This window comes from Camellia sinensis, chromosome 14, assembly GCF_055761805.1.
Source record: "Camellia sinensis isolate YWXY chromosome 14, ASM5576180v1, whole genome shotgun sequence".
NCBI lineage: Eukaryota > Viridiplantae > Streptophyta > Magnoliopsida > Ericales > Theaceae > Camellia > Camellia sinensis.
In genome coordinates, this window is record NC_138974.1 from 102196902 (window position 1) to 102212282 (window position 15381).

Genomic DNA, 15381 nt, shown 5'->3' on the forward strand with positions numbered 1-15381 from the left:
GATAAAGCACAAGATCAAAACCTTTGGTACTACGATATCTGGAACTTCTTGGAAACGAAGGTTTACCCACCAGGGGCAAATGTCAAAGACAAGAGGGCAATACGGCTGATGGCCGTTCAATTTATCATCTGCGGAGGTAAATTGTACAAGAGAGGTCATTTGGGAATGCACAAGTTGTGTGTCGAAGTAGAGGAATGAAAGTTCCTGATGGAGGCTATCCATGGGGGAGAGTGCGGAGCGCACATAAACGGAGTAATGCTAGTCCGGAAGATTCTCAGGCAAGGTTACTAGTAGTCTACCATAAAAGAGGATTGTATTGGTTTTGTTCGGTGATGCCACAAATGCCAAATTCATGCCAATCGTATGAACATCCCGCCATCGAAGCTGTACAACATGACTTCACCATGGCCTTTTCCAATTTGGGGAATCGACGTCATTGGGGCAATCACACCAAAAGGGACGAATGGGCATGAATACATTCTGGTGGCAATTGATTACTTCATAAAGTGGGTGGAAGCTCAATCCTACGCAGTGTTGAAAGCAGCACACGTGGCAAAGTTCATATGAAACAACATCATTTGCCGTTATGGAGTCCCAAATGAGATCATTTCAGATAATGGTTCCCATTTCAAGAAAGAAGTGATAAACTTGCTAGAGAAATACAATGTGGCTTTCTATAAGTCATCTACATACTGGTTGCAAACCAACTGAGCTGTTGAGGCCGCCAACAAGAACATCAAGAATAATCTACAGAAGATGGTTGAGACCTACAAGGACTGGCCAGATAAATTGCCATTTGCGCTCTAGGCTACAGAACTTCAATCTGAACGTCTACAGGGGCAACTCCTTACTCTTGTTTGTGGAATGGAAGTTGTTTTGCCAATCGAAATAGAAGTCTCGTCGCTGCGAGTTATGGCTGAATGTCAAATACCAGAGGCAGATTGGCAGCAGAGCAGGTTTGAAGAACTGATGTTGATTGATGAGAGAAGGCTGAAAGCATTGTACCATGTTCAGGGTTATCAACGTAGGATTGCCAAGGCTTTCAACAAGAAGGTTAAGTCCCGGAATCTCAAAGAGGGGATTTGGTGCTGAAAGACAACCGAGCTCCCATCCATAACCCTAGGGGCAAGTTCAGACTCGATTGAACTGGTCCTTACATCATCAAAACTATCTAGTCGGGTGGAGCTGTTATTCTCATGGACCTGAATGGCCTAGAATTTTCCCAACCGATCAACATGGACAAGTTGAAGAAATACTATCCCTGAGAAGCTTGCTAGGCCAAAAACCCGGAAGGGCGACCTAGGCAAAAGTTAGAGCATGAAAAATTAGAAATAAAGAAAAACTGAGCTCACAAGGTTGAAAATCGTAAAGGGCGGCCTTGATAAATTTCATTCATGTAACTCCTTTATTTTGATATTATTCACTAGGCTATCACTCACTCTCATTTATATGTGTGTAGGTGAGTAAAGAGATGTTCAATCCCAGCCTCAGTGAAAGACATGAGAGAAGTCAAGTTTTCGTAGAGTCAGCTCAAACGTCTCACGCATGAGACTTGTTTTGTTTCTTTTGTTTTCTCTTTGTTACCTTGGTGAATATGTTGGATCACCATGTACATAAGCTTTTTGTTTGGCTGACTGTATGTTTGAAAGTTCCTGGACATATAAGGTGTTAATTCCATCTATATGTGTGACTTATTATGAAATGTTTGTTTTAGCGTGTAAGCACAGCTCATTGGACAAAATTTTTTAGTCTACTTCCATTCGGCCCCATTATTGTTATAAAATATGTTTGATTTCTATTTGAGGCCGTTGGTAATCCCATGATTATTGGTCGGTTATAACCTTAATCTATAGGGGCGGGTTCGAGTCATTACAGAGTGGTATCAGAGCACGAGTAATAACTCACACACTTGTCCAAATGAGCAATAAGCATCTAGAAACGATCTAGGATGCATTCATGTGATAAGAATGAACTTGAAGACATCGAACATATGCTTAAATTCTTCAAAATGAATGACTATGTGCTATATATTTTGTGAATTACTCGCATTTATGAATTATTTGAATACGTGTACTCCTTTGCATATGCGTACTTGTGAACATTTTGTATAATGAATAATGCAAGTCTAATCAGATAATGGTAAGAACAAGAGGTAATGAAATAGAGGAGTCCTCAACTGGAAGAATGGATAGGATGGAAAGGTTGATACAAGATGTGGAAGAAACATTGAGACAACAACAATAGTGGCAACAACAATGGCAACAGCCACACCCTCTGCCTCATACACCACATACTTGACTTACAGAATGATGACCGAACAATAGCTCTCACCAAAGAGTTTAAGAAAATGAAACCACCACAGTTTCATGGGGGATTGGATCCATTAAAATCTAAAGCATGGGTCCTCGGCATAGAGAAACTATTTGAGATATTTCCTTGTCTAGAAACCCAGAAGGTATTGCTAGCCACCTTTACTCTTGAAGATAAGGCAAGAAGATGGTGGATGTTAATGCATGAAAGCAATAAAGATATTGGTTGGGCACGATTTTTGGAGATTTTCTACGACAAATACTTTCCACAATGTGTCCGTGATAGGAAAGTGTCAGAGTCCATGGGACTTAAGCAAGATGGCATGACCCTAGCTGAGTATGAGGACAAGTTTATTGAATTGCCTAGATTTGCACCACATATGGTCGATACCGACTACAAAAAAGTGAGACATTTTGAAGGAGGCCTTTGAGATGATATCTTAGAGAAACTAAATGTACTCAAGCTAGAAACCTATATCAAAGTGTTAGACCGAGCCATGATATCAGAAGCTAATATAGCCAGACAAGCCAAATCATCAACTGACTAGAAAAGTAGTAAAAGACAGGGCTTCTTTTCAAATAAGAGATTTTCAAAGAAGCAAAATACGAGTTCCTCAAGTAACTCGAATTCTTCCAGAGGCACATCCCCAATGTGCAACCAGTGTGGTAAAAGGCATTGTGGGGTCTGTTACCGTATATCAGAGGTCTGTTTTAAGTGTGGTAAAACAGGGCACATGGCTAGGGCTTGTAATCAAAGCAGTGGGAAGATAGTTGCTAGCTCAACTGCATCGATCCCAAAACTGGGAAACAATACAAGGCCTACTATCGCCAGAGATACCATGAGATAGGGAAGAGTCTTTGCACTTGTTCCGGGCGATACACAGAACGCAGAAGCCGTCGTTTCAGATACTATCTCTATATGTAATCAAGATGCATTTGTGTTAATTGACTCCGGATCAACGCACTCCTTTGTAACATATGCATTTGCATCTAGATTGAGTAGACCTCTAGAGTCATTACCATATTTGTTATGTGTATCTGCTCCATCTGAGGAATCTGTGTTGTGTACATCTGTGTGTTGACTTTGTGATATACGTGTCGGGAATGCTACCTTGTATGTGGATCTGTTACCCCTGGACTTTAGACATTTTGGTGTAATTTTGGGCATGGATTGGTTATCTAAATACGATGCCACCATCAATTGTGTAACGAAACAAGTTGTATTTAAACCACCAAGATAGGAAAAAATTGTGTTTGTGGGTAACGGGGTACTGCCTCCACTAGGGATGGCAATGGATAACCTACCCTGTGGGTATCCATGGAGACCCAACCCAAATACATGGGCTTTCCCCTCTTTTTCTTATCCATTGGGTAGGGTAGGTGATATTTTTTAAATATCCATAGGGGATGGGTTGGGGATGGGTACCCACTAATTTCCCCATATGTTTTTTTTTTTTTTTTTAAGATTCACAACTAAAACTAAATATACATTCAATCTTTTTTTCTTTTTTTTATTTATTTATTTTTTCAAGTTCACAACCTTTTTTTTTTTTTTTTTTTTTTTTAAGATCCACAACCAAAGCTAAATATACCTCCAATCTTTTTTTATTTTATTTTTAAGGTCCACAACCATTATTTTTTTAATTTTTAAGATTCACAACAAAATCTAAATATACATTTAATTTTTTTTAAGGTTCACAACCATTTTTTTTTTTTAAGATTCACAACCAAAACTACATATATATTTAATTTTTTTTTCTTTTTTTTTAAATTTTTTTTTTAAGGTTCACAACCATTTTTTTTTTTTTTTTTTTTTAAGATTCACAACCAAAGCTATACATTCAATCTTATTTTATTTTATTTGGCTCAACAATAAAATCAAATACACATTAATTAACATTGTCACATTATTCTTGTCAAATTTTATGCATATCTAGAATTTTTTAAATTTATTTAAAAAAAATTAAGGACATTGTCTAGTGTAGGTTTCGGTTTGCTTTTCTATGTTATTTTATTTTGTTGTGTATTGTAATTTTCAGAATGGTTTGCTTGTTCTGAAATTTCAATTAACGAGTATGAATCTATTTGTTTTATGTTATCACACAATTTATACAACATATATATATATATATATATATATATGAATGTATTTGAAAATAAGGAAATTGTAGAGAATCAAAACAAGCATGAGTTGTGATTGGTTAGAAATGATGGGTACATAGATTTATTTGCTAGAAAAACAAAAAGGGGATACAAAGTCATACTAAATAATTTTTTTTAAATTAAAGAATTTTCTTAGTTATGAACAGATTTAACTGAAATCAGCTTGTTTCCCAATGTTATGCTTCATTTATTTAGATAGAAAATATTTTTTAATGAAAAATATTTTTTATAAAAAAAATTCAAAATATATTTTTTTATATTTGGTGGTGGTGGTGATGGAACGAAGGTGAAAGTAGAAATTGTTACATAGTGGTGGGGTGATGGCGGCAGTGATGATGGTAGTGGCTATGGTGATGGTAGTGTAGTGGTGATGGTGTTGTGAAATTAGTAAAAATTTAATTGAAAAAATATTTTTTGTTTTTTAAAAGTAACAAACAACAAAATTCGTGGGGGACTAAAGGAAGAAGATGGAGGATGGATTGGGTGTGGTAATGCATAGATATCTTAAAATGAGTGGTTCAGATTTGTTAAAGGTATAATTAGATTTTGGATAAATTAAAATGAATTGTTCAAATTTGCTAAGAGAAAGATGGTTTAATGTCTAAATTGTCCGTGGCTAACAATTCCTTATTTATGCCCTGATGCAATTTAATATGAGTCTTATAACACTTTTTTCAAACAAACTTTTTGATTTTCTCAAAATTATATATTTGATTATTATAAAACAAACTTTTTAATTATTAATTAATGTGTATTTGATTTTGTTGTTGAACCAAATAAAATAAAATAAGATTGAATGTATATTTAGCTTTTGTTGTGAACCTTAAAAAAATAAAAAATAAAATAAAAAAATAAGTTGTTAACATTAAATATATTAAAAAAGAAAGAAAAAAGATTGAAGGTATATTTAGCTAAAACCTTTATAAAAAAAGACAAAAGGAAAACAAGAAGGTTGTTAACATTAAATATATTAAAAAAGAAAGAAAAAAGATTGAAGGTATATTTAACTTTTGTTGTGAACCTTAAATAAAAAATAAAAAAAATAAAAAAATTGTTAACATTAAATATATTAAAAAAGAAAGAAAAAAGATTGAAGGTATATTTAACTTTTGTTGTGAACCTTAAAAAATAAATAAATAAATAAATAAATAAAAAATAAATAAATAAATAAAAATTGTTAACATTAAATATATTAAAAAAAAAAAGAAAAAAGATTGAAGGTATATTTAACTTTTGTTGTGAACCTTAAAAAAAAATAAAAAATAAAAAAAAAATTGTTAACATTAAATATATTTAAAAAGAAAGAAAAAAGATTGAAGGTATATTTAGTTTTTGTTGTGAACCTTAAAAAAAAAAAAAAGTTTTTGTTAACATTAAATATAAAAAATAAAAATGGGGATTAAAGTGGGTTGGGGAAAATCCATACCCATTAAAAATGGGGAGGGTGGTACCCATGGGGAATGGGGAATGGGGAATAGGGAAAATTTATTATAGGGGAATGGGGATGGGGAATTGATCTCCACCCCATTGCCCCCCATTGCCATTCCTAGCCTCCACCTTATTTGATATTTGCAATGAAGGCATGCAAATTAATCAGGAAAGGGTGCCAGGGTTATTTATGTTGTGTATTGTCCGAACAGTTTGTGAATGTTGAATTGAATAGTATCCCTATTGTTAGCGAGTTTCCAGATGTGTTCCCAGATGAATTGCCAGGAGAATTGGTTGACAGGGAGATAGAGTTTACTATTGATATCGTGCCAAGCACTCAGCCTATTTCAAAAACTCTTTACAGAATGGCTACTGCTGAAATGAAAGAATTGAAGGAACAGTTGCAAGACCTACTGGACAAAGGGTTTATTCGACCGAACACTTCGCCATGGGGTGCACCGGTGTTATTTGTGAAAAAGAAAGATGGAACCTTACGCCTATGTATTGACTATTGAGAATTGAACAAGGTGACAATAAAAAATAAATATCCCTTACCTCGTATTGATGACTTGTTTGACTAGTTGCAGGTGTCATAAGTGTTTTCCAAAATTGATTTGAGATCCGGGTACCACCAGTTGAAGGTAAAAGCAGAGGATGTTGAGAAAACTACGTTTCGGACAAGGTATGGCCATTATGAATTTCTTGTTATGCCCATTTGGGGTGATTAATGCTCTTGCAGCATTTATGGACCTAATGAACCGAATTTTTAAGACTTACCTTGGCGATTTTGTTGTGGTTTTTATTGATGATATCTTGATATATTCAAAGAGTAGACTTGAACGTGAATACCACTTGAGAACTGTCTTACAAACACTTAGAGAAAATAAATTATTTGCCAAATTAAAGAAATGTAAATTTTGGTTGGATGAAGTTATTTTCTTGGGGCATGTTATCAACAAGGAGGGGATTTCAGTAGACCCACAGAAGATAGAGGCAATTGTGAATTGGCTTACTCTAACGAATGTAACAGAAGTCCGCAGTTTCATGGGCCTGGCCGGGTATTACAGACGGTTTGTAAAGGATTTTTCAAAAATAGCTGTACCACTTACCCTACTCACACGCAAAGAATAACCATTTGAGTGGACTAATGAAAGAGCGTCTGCCTTTCAGGGATTGTAGACAAGACTAACCACTGCACCAGTTTTGACATTGCCCTCAGGTATGGAAAACTTTGTGATATATAATGATGCTTCTTACGAAGGTTTGGGCTGTGTACTAATGCAGAATGAAGGGGTAATCGCCTATGCCTCTCGTCAATTGAGACCGCATGAAAAGAACTACTCGACACATGACTTGGAACTCGCCGCAGTGGTGTTTGCCTTGAAATTTTGGTGGCACTACTTGTATGGGGCTAAATGTGAAGTTTACACGAATCACAAAAGTTTAAAGTGCTTCTTTACCCAGAAGGAATTGAATATGCGGAAAAGGAGATGACTTGAACTAATAAAGGATTATGATCTTCAAATTCAGTATCATTTCGGGAAAGCCAATACAGTTGCTGATGCCTTGAGCAGAAAATCGACAAGGAATCTAGCTTGCTTACTTATTGAACAAAGGAAATTTTACTAGATTTTGAGAGAACCGAGATTGAAGTCGTGTTGTACAAACAAGCTAGGTTGGTAGCTGCCATTTCAACGGAACCACGAATAATTAATGAAGTTAAGTAAAGGAAAAAAGAGGATGAGTTCCTCGAGAAAATAATTGATGAATTTGAGGCAAATCTGAAACCAAAATTCAGCATTGATGGTGAAGTGTTGAGATTTCAAAACTGAATGTGTGTCCCAAATGTTTCGGAACTAAAAAAAAGAATTCTTGATGAAGCTCACAAGTTGGTATTTGCTATGCACCCGAGTAACAACAAAATGTATCGGGACTTAAGGCAAAGTTATTGGTGGCCCAAAATGAAGAAAGAAATTGCATAATATGTGTCCAAGTGCCTTCAATGTCAGCAAGTTAAAGCAAAACACCAGAAACCAAGCGGCCTACTCCAACCTCTCCCTATTCCATAATGGAAGTGGGAGCATGTGACCATGGATTTTGTTGTTGGCCTACCTCGAACTCCTAGAGGTATAGATTCTATTTGGGTTAGAGTTGATAGACTGACTAAATATGCACATTTTCTACCTGTTAGAACTGCATTTGATGCTTATAGACTGGCTACTATATATGTTGATGAAATTGTTTGCGTACATGGAGTTCCGGTGTCCATTGTCTCGGATAGAGATCCAAAATTTGTATCTAGATTGTGGAAAAGTTTGCAAAGAGCTATGGGAACATAATTGAGATTCAGTACTGCATTCCATCCACAAACAGAGGGGCAATCAGAACGGACCATACAGACCTTGGAAGATATGCTCAGAATGTGTGCATTAGATTTTCAAGGGAGTTGGGAGGATTATTTGCCATTAGTAGAGTTTGCATACAATAAGAGCTTCCACGCCAACATCGGTATGCACCATACGAAGCTTTGTACGGTAGAAAGTGTAGATCACCAATTTGTTGGACAAAGATTGAAGATAGGGCTTTACTTGGGCCTGAAATTGTGCAAGATACTTCTAAGAAAATTAAAATCATTCAACAAAGGCTCAAAACAGCACAGAATCGACAAAAGAATTATGCGGATGTTTGAAGAAGACCTCTTCAGTATGAGGTTGGCGACTATGTGTTTATTCGCATGATTTTGATGAAGGGCCAGTTGAGGTTTGGTAAGAAAGGAAAATTGTCCCCCCTATTATATTGGGTCGTTTCAAATTCTGGAAAGGCTTGGTCCAGTTGCTTATAAGGTTGCTTTACCGTCCGGATTCGAACAAATGCATAATGTGTTTCATGTATTGATACTGAGGGGTTATCTTCGAGATCCATTTCATGTGATTGATTACCATCGGATAGCTCTCGGTGAAAATATGGAATACGAAGAATGGCCAGAACGAATCATTGACCGACAAGTGAAAAAAATAAGAAATAAATCCATCCCAATGGTAAAGGTAGAGTGGAAAGAACACTATGGGAAGGACGCTACATGGGAAAAAGAGGATGAGATGCGACTACGCTATCCACACATGTTTCCGAACGGAGGTAAAATAAGTTTGGAGGACCAAACTTTCTAAAGGGGGGAAGATTGTGATAACCCTGTCTTGTGTTAAGTTAATTAATCATGATTATGTTGTGAATATGTGATTAATTTGAATTCGGGTGTTAATTGCATGATTATATGTGATTTTGGCCTTATATATGTTCATCGTAGGAAGATTTGTTCAACTTACTGTTGTAAACTGAAAATTGAAAGCCTTATCGGTCACAGAAAATGAAATTGACTATGCCATTGTGATTAGCGTAATGTTTAGATCCTACGGTCAAATTCAATTAAAAACTGATTCGGAACAAATTAATTAGTTTAAATTGTATTCATTAAGAACCATTAATTAGTTCTAATTAAGTGTGATTAGGGAAAGCCTATATAAATGAGCTAAGTATGCTTAAGCTCATATTTTTTTGAGCTCAAATTAGATTTTACACTCTAGAGAGAGAGGGTGAACCGAATTTAGAGAGAGAGAGAGGAGCCATTCTTGAAGATTTTGCAAGAGAACTCAAGTTTTGGAAGGCTAGGCTCTAGAGCTAGCTAAAATTGTGAAGATTGAAGCTCCTAGGTGAGTAATTGAGCATAAATTCATGAGTTTGAGTTTGTAATTTTGTTAATTCAAGTTATATGATAATCAACAACAAGAATTAAGTTGAATTTGCAGTCATTATGAACATACATGTAAAAGATTGCCATGAATTTGTATATTTGAGCATGAAACATGTGATCCATGTTGAATTTTGATTAAGATTAATGCTTTTGATCATCTTTTGCATCACTTAAGTTGAGAATGGAACTTATATTCCACATGCAAGCACAATTCATGGAGGTATAAGTTTTGGTTGCATGAATTTGAAGTATTGGAAATAAGTTTGGTATAAATTGAGTATGCATGTAATTAATTCATGGGAATTGAGCTTCATAATGTTGTAAATTTTGTATTTGTATCATGTTAGAAGATGTACAAGTGAATTATGAGTCATAACAAGCAAGTTACATAAATTGGAATGCAAATTCGAAGCTCAAATAAAGTTCTGGAAAACCTATAATTCGACTTGTCCGCTCAAGCTAGGAAAGCCTCGCTCGAGCGTGAATTTGTAGCTCCCAGAAGTTTTGCAGAGATTGCACAGTGGCTTGAGCGCCTGAATCTGCGCTCAAGCGTACCTTACTTTGCATGACTCCTCGCTCGAGCATCAATAGACTCGCTTGAGCGTAAATTACAAGCAACCAGAACTTTTGTAGACCAAAGGGGTGCCCTCGAGCGACCAAATCTACACTCGAGCGGAGAGCCCTATTTCAGAAATTTTGAAAAGGTGTTTTATGATTTGTTTTCCGTTCTCTTTCATTTCTAAGCACTCTTAGACATGCATTAAGCATTGTAAATGGACTAAGAAGATAAGAAAGAGGCCTAAGAGGAATAAATAAATTAATGAGCGGATTGAATCACTTGTGACCTAATGTGTTATGAAATTTGTAAGGTCAAGTGCAAGGACAAATCATCTAGCAGATCACTGTGAGTAATATCTAAATGAAGATATGTTCAAGTACATTATTTTCCACGTTACTTCTGTATGAGCCTTATGGATCTGTATTTTGAATTATGAATGAATAGTCTAAATGTCAGTCTTTTGCATAAGACTAATTGAATACAAATGTGATTATGATCATGGGTATGACACACACATGAATGCGAACATGGAAAAGAATGATTAGGCCAAAGGCCATTTGACATGAATGATTGGGCCAAAGGCCGTTTCACATGAATGATTGGGCTGAAGGTCATTTCACAAGAATGAATTGGGCCCGAGGTCGTTGGATAAGAATGAATTGGGCCCGAGGCCGTTTGATATATTTGGGCCTGAGGCCATTTGATGTACTAGATGGAAACTTAAATGGGCCTATGGTCGTTTGATATGTTTGCTACAAATTTCATTCATGTAACTCCTTTATTTTGATATTATTCACTGGGAAATCACTCACTCTCATTTATATGTGTGTAGGTGAGCAAAGAGATGTTCAATCCCAACCTCAGTGAAAAGACATGAGAGAAGTCATGTTTTTGTAGAGTCAGCCCGAACATTTCATGCATGAGCCTTGTTTTGTTTCTTTTGTTTTCTCTTTGTTACCTTGGTGAATATATTGGATCACCATGTACATAAGCTTTTTGTTTGGCTGACTGTATGTTTGAAAGTTCTTGGACATATAAGATATTAATTTTGTCTATATGTATGAGTTATTATGGAATGTTTGTTTGACCATGTAAGCACAGCTCATTGGATAAAATTTTTGAGTCTGCTTACGTTCGGCCCCATTATTGTTATAAAATATGTTTGATTTCTATTTAAGGCCACAGGTAATCCCATAATTACTAGTCAGTTATGACCTTAATCTATAGGGACATGTTCGGGTCATGACACGAGCATTGTGCTTTTATTGCACATGTCGGCTGCACGTGCAGTGAGGGGCTTCCACACATGCGGAAAACAAGGAGAAAATCTTTTAATTTCTAATAACCTCTTCAACCCTCTGAACCTATTTATGAGCATGTTTACACCCTCCGGAATGTCTAGATATAAACAAAAAACGAACGAACCGTAAAATGATTAAATAAAGGAAAAGGATAAGAAATGAATGAATTGTTTATCGAATTTATATGTGTTATGTTGTGTAGGTCACCTGCCAGAAGGACCACCGCACCGCCAATATCACTGTGAGTATTACGTTTGGTTAAATATGTTCTTAATTATTATTTTGAAAACAATATGAAAGTTGTATATATAGATTTCTGAAATTGCCTTCTGTTATGCTATGACTAAGTCTCGATGAATTCTTTACGAATGCAATGGAATGCTTTACAAATAGTATATGAAAAAATGATAAATAAATGATATGTGGACCCGAGGTCGTTCTGTTTACGATGTTATGTAATATGTTGGGCTTGAGGCCGTTTTGTTATATGTGGGCCTGAGACCGTTTTGCCGTTTTGTTAGATGTGGGCCCGAGGTCGTTTTGCATATTGCACCCGAGGTTGTTTTGTATATTTGGGCCCAAGGCTGTTTTGCGTAATTAGACCTGAGGTCATTCCATAACATGTTAGACGCAAGATCGATTGTCAAATTTGAATACAAAGAAAACTATGGATCGTTTTTACTTCCGAAAACTTATTGTTTTACGTTAAATAGTTGCTCTGATTCAGACTCATTTATTAATCCTTTGTATCATTATTACTCATTGAGCTTTGCTCACTATGAAGAGCCTGTCATGTTGTCTACTTTTTTGAAAATTCCAATTTTACCCTCTCAAATCTATTATATTTTTTAAAAGTTATGAAGAGTCTTACATAAACAAACCATCTCTTTATTTTTGGAGTTGAACATTCAAAAATGATATATCTGCTTCCAAGAGTCCTATATAAATATAAAAAATGGTCTGGCTTCTTATAAATAAATATTAAAAAAAGGTGTCTCCCTATTTTTTACATTGACGATGATTAGGGAACAAAAACTAATTACTCTTTCTTATCTCATGTGTCTGCTTCAATACTGATATACATAATATCTACAATTGTCCATCATGGATCAAATCACTGTGAATAATTTTGGTTGAATCTTAAAGTCGTATGCATTCATTCGAATATAGACAGAAGAATGCGCATGCGTTTTCAAAATAGAGATATGTGTTGCATCTCAAAAATTCGCAAGTCATCTTCATACACTTTCTTTCTGTTTAAATTATATTTTATGAACTATAATATTTTATATGGTAATTTAATAACCAAGGTGTAATGTCAAAATTCTAAATAAGAACCACTTTCATTAGTTTTATTTTTAAATTTTTTTTTTTAGTTTTTAATTTTTTATATTTTCTTAGTTTTGGTGATTAAAGATACTAGAATTTTTTCGTATTTTATATTTAAATTATACTTTTACATAAAAATCTAATATCTAATAATCTAAATAGAATATATTAATAAAAAAAATCTATGAATTCAAACATATACTGATTTATTATTATTATATATATATTTTGTTATTATTATTATATAATTTTAATAAAAAAAATTCCAAAAACAATACACAACAAATTATTTTCTAAGTGTATGTAGATAAATATAATAGTAAAATTTAAAAAACTAAAAAGTATTAAACTAACTAAAAAGAAAATAAAAAGAGTTATTAAAAAAAACAATGTCAAAGACCAAAAAAAAATTGAAAATAAAAGTTTGAAAAAATAAACCTAACCAAACACTATAAACTTCTCTTCTTCTTCTTCTTCTTCTTTTTTTTAATATTTCTTCATTAATCTCTATCTTTACACAATTTTTTTTCAATTTTTATGTGAATTTAATAATCTAATGAAAAAATGGTGCATACACACAAAAATGTAACAGTAAACATCTACATTTTGACCAACTATTTAATTATGAATAATTAACTTCTCATTGTAACCTGTATTATATTATTACAAAATATTTCATATATTACTTTGAGATATCTTATATATGTCAATGTCTACATATATATAAATGTAAATTTGTATATGTTACTGCATTCATACATTTTCAATCTGTAATGCTATATTACCATCAGATAATTTAATTTTCTAACATGTATCACTTTAATGATATAGTTATATTTGTTAGTATAGCGACCCCGGTCTTTTCCCATTTGACTATTGTGTCCGGACATAGGTTCCGTAGATTCGGTCATTGTATAATGGTTGTTGTTGTCCCTTATTTTCTCATTTGGAATTATAGGATGTGTTGGGCAGGTTTGTTTCAGGTTGGTTGGGTTTAGAAATCAAGTGTTGCTGTCCAGTATTTTGGATCTTCGCTCGAGCGAGTAGTTTGTCGCTCGAGCGAGCTGTTGTTTTTTGTTCTTCGCTCGAGCCGGGGTTTGGTAGCTCGAGCGAGAGATTGCGTCTGGTTTGGACCTGTAGCTTTGCATTCTTGGCTCGAGCGAGCTTTTCTTCGCTCGAGCGAGTTAGTTCGTTCTTCGCTCGAGCAATAGTTCCTTCGCTCGAGCGTGTGTCTGGTTACAGACCTGAGGGTTTGAGTTCTTCGCTCGATCGAGTTTTCTTTCGCTCGAGCGAGCTTTTGGGTTGTTGGCTCGAGCAAGGTTTCCTTGGCTCGAGCGTAGTTTCTCTGTGTCTGGTCGCTCGAGCGACCAAGTCTTCGCTCGAGCGAGCCTGTCCAGTATATATTTACAGCAGCGGGTTTTGATCAGTCTTTTCTTATTCTTTTTGGTTCTAAACCCTAGGTCCGACTTCTCTCCCTCAAAACTCATCTTCTCTTTAGGTGTTCATCTACTTCTAGTGTGAATCCATCTTAAGTTCTTTGTAAGAAAGATAGAGGGCGGCTTGGGCTTCATTCTAATCTGAACATTTGGTGATTTGGAGCACATTGGAATTTGGGCACTCATCTCTGTCTTCATCATTTGGGTTGTTTTCTTTGAGGTAGGGAATTCCTACTCCATTTTATAGGTTTTGTTCTAAGTTTTGGTATTTTAACATGTTGGTGATACTTTGGTAAATTTTGGGAAAAACCCTAGTTGTATTATTGAATTAATTTGTATAAGTAATTCATGGAATTGGGAAAAGAGGGTTAAACTCATGGAATTCATCGATTAAATGGAGTAATTGGGTAATTGGTATCATTTGTCTATTGAATTGTTGACATAGTTATTTTCAGTTTAGAAATAACTGTTTTGGGCTATCGGTGGAGGATAATCGTGATTGTTGTAGACATTGCATGTGGATTAGGAATAACTGAAACTAATCACATTGGTTAAGTCATTAATTTTGACTATGGCATTGATACAGAAAATACGTGTATTGATTGAGCATTGCATTTGCATACATTGTTTTGTGTGTGGGAGGAGATAGGGGATGTACTCCACGGTTTAGGGGAAGATAGGGGATGGACCTCTAAACCGGATTTTGTTTGGGAGGAGATAGGGGATGGACTCCATTAGCATCACTTTTATGTGTGCTTATTTATATAGAAGTGTTTTATTGATACAGCACTAAAATGTGTATCAATCTGGAAGTATGAAGTGTTTGATTTGAGCTTGAGTCTCATTTGTTTGTTGATATTGGAAGGATGTGAATATTATATATGTGATTCACTGTTGTAAGTTTGGCCAGGTTCTGAGCCATGTTGATAAAATTGGAAAGTAAAACGTATCTTAGACAATAGTGTCATGAGATTGTAAAATGAAGTAATTGATTATCTTGGTTAACCATCTGTTGAATACTACTGCTTTATTCAGTGCTTATAAGTGGTTTAGTATATTTCTACTGGGCTGTGGCTCACCCTTTATGGGAACATCATTTTCAGGTTGA

The 15381-nt window shown here is 35.0% G+C and overlaps 1 protein-coding gene across 1 annotated transcript; it reads left to right on the forward strand.

Annotated features, from left to right (window-relative positions):
• Positions 1 to 2347: 2347 nt before the first annotated feature.
• On the forward strand, positions 2348 to 2740 carry LOC114275560 (uncharacterized). The gene has a single exon (XM_028217611.2). It carries the CDS (start codon positions 2348 to 2350, stop codon positions 2738 to 2740), a length of 393 nt encoding a protein of 130 aa, XP_028073412.2.
• Positions 2741 to 15381: the final 12641 nt, after the last annotated feature.

What these genes read in the sequence shown, in the direction of transcription:
- LOC114275560 (XM_028217611.2), top strand. Translation starts at nt 2,348, where the DNA reads ATGAAACCACCACAGTTTCATGGGGGATTGGATCCATTAAAATCTAAA.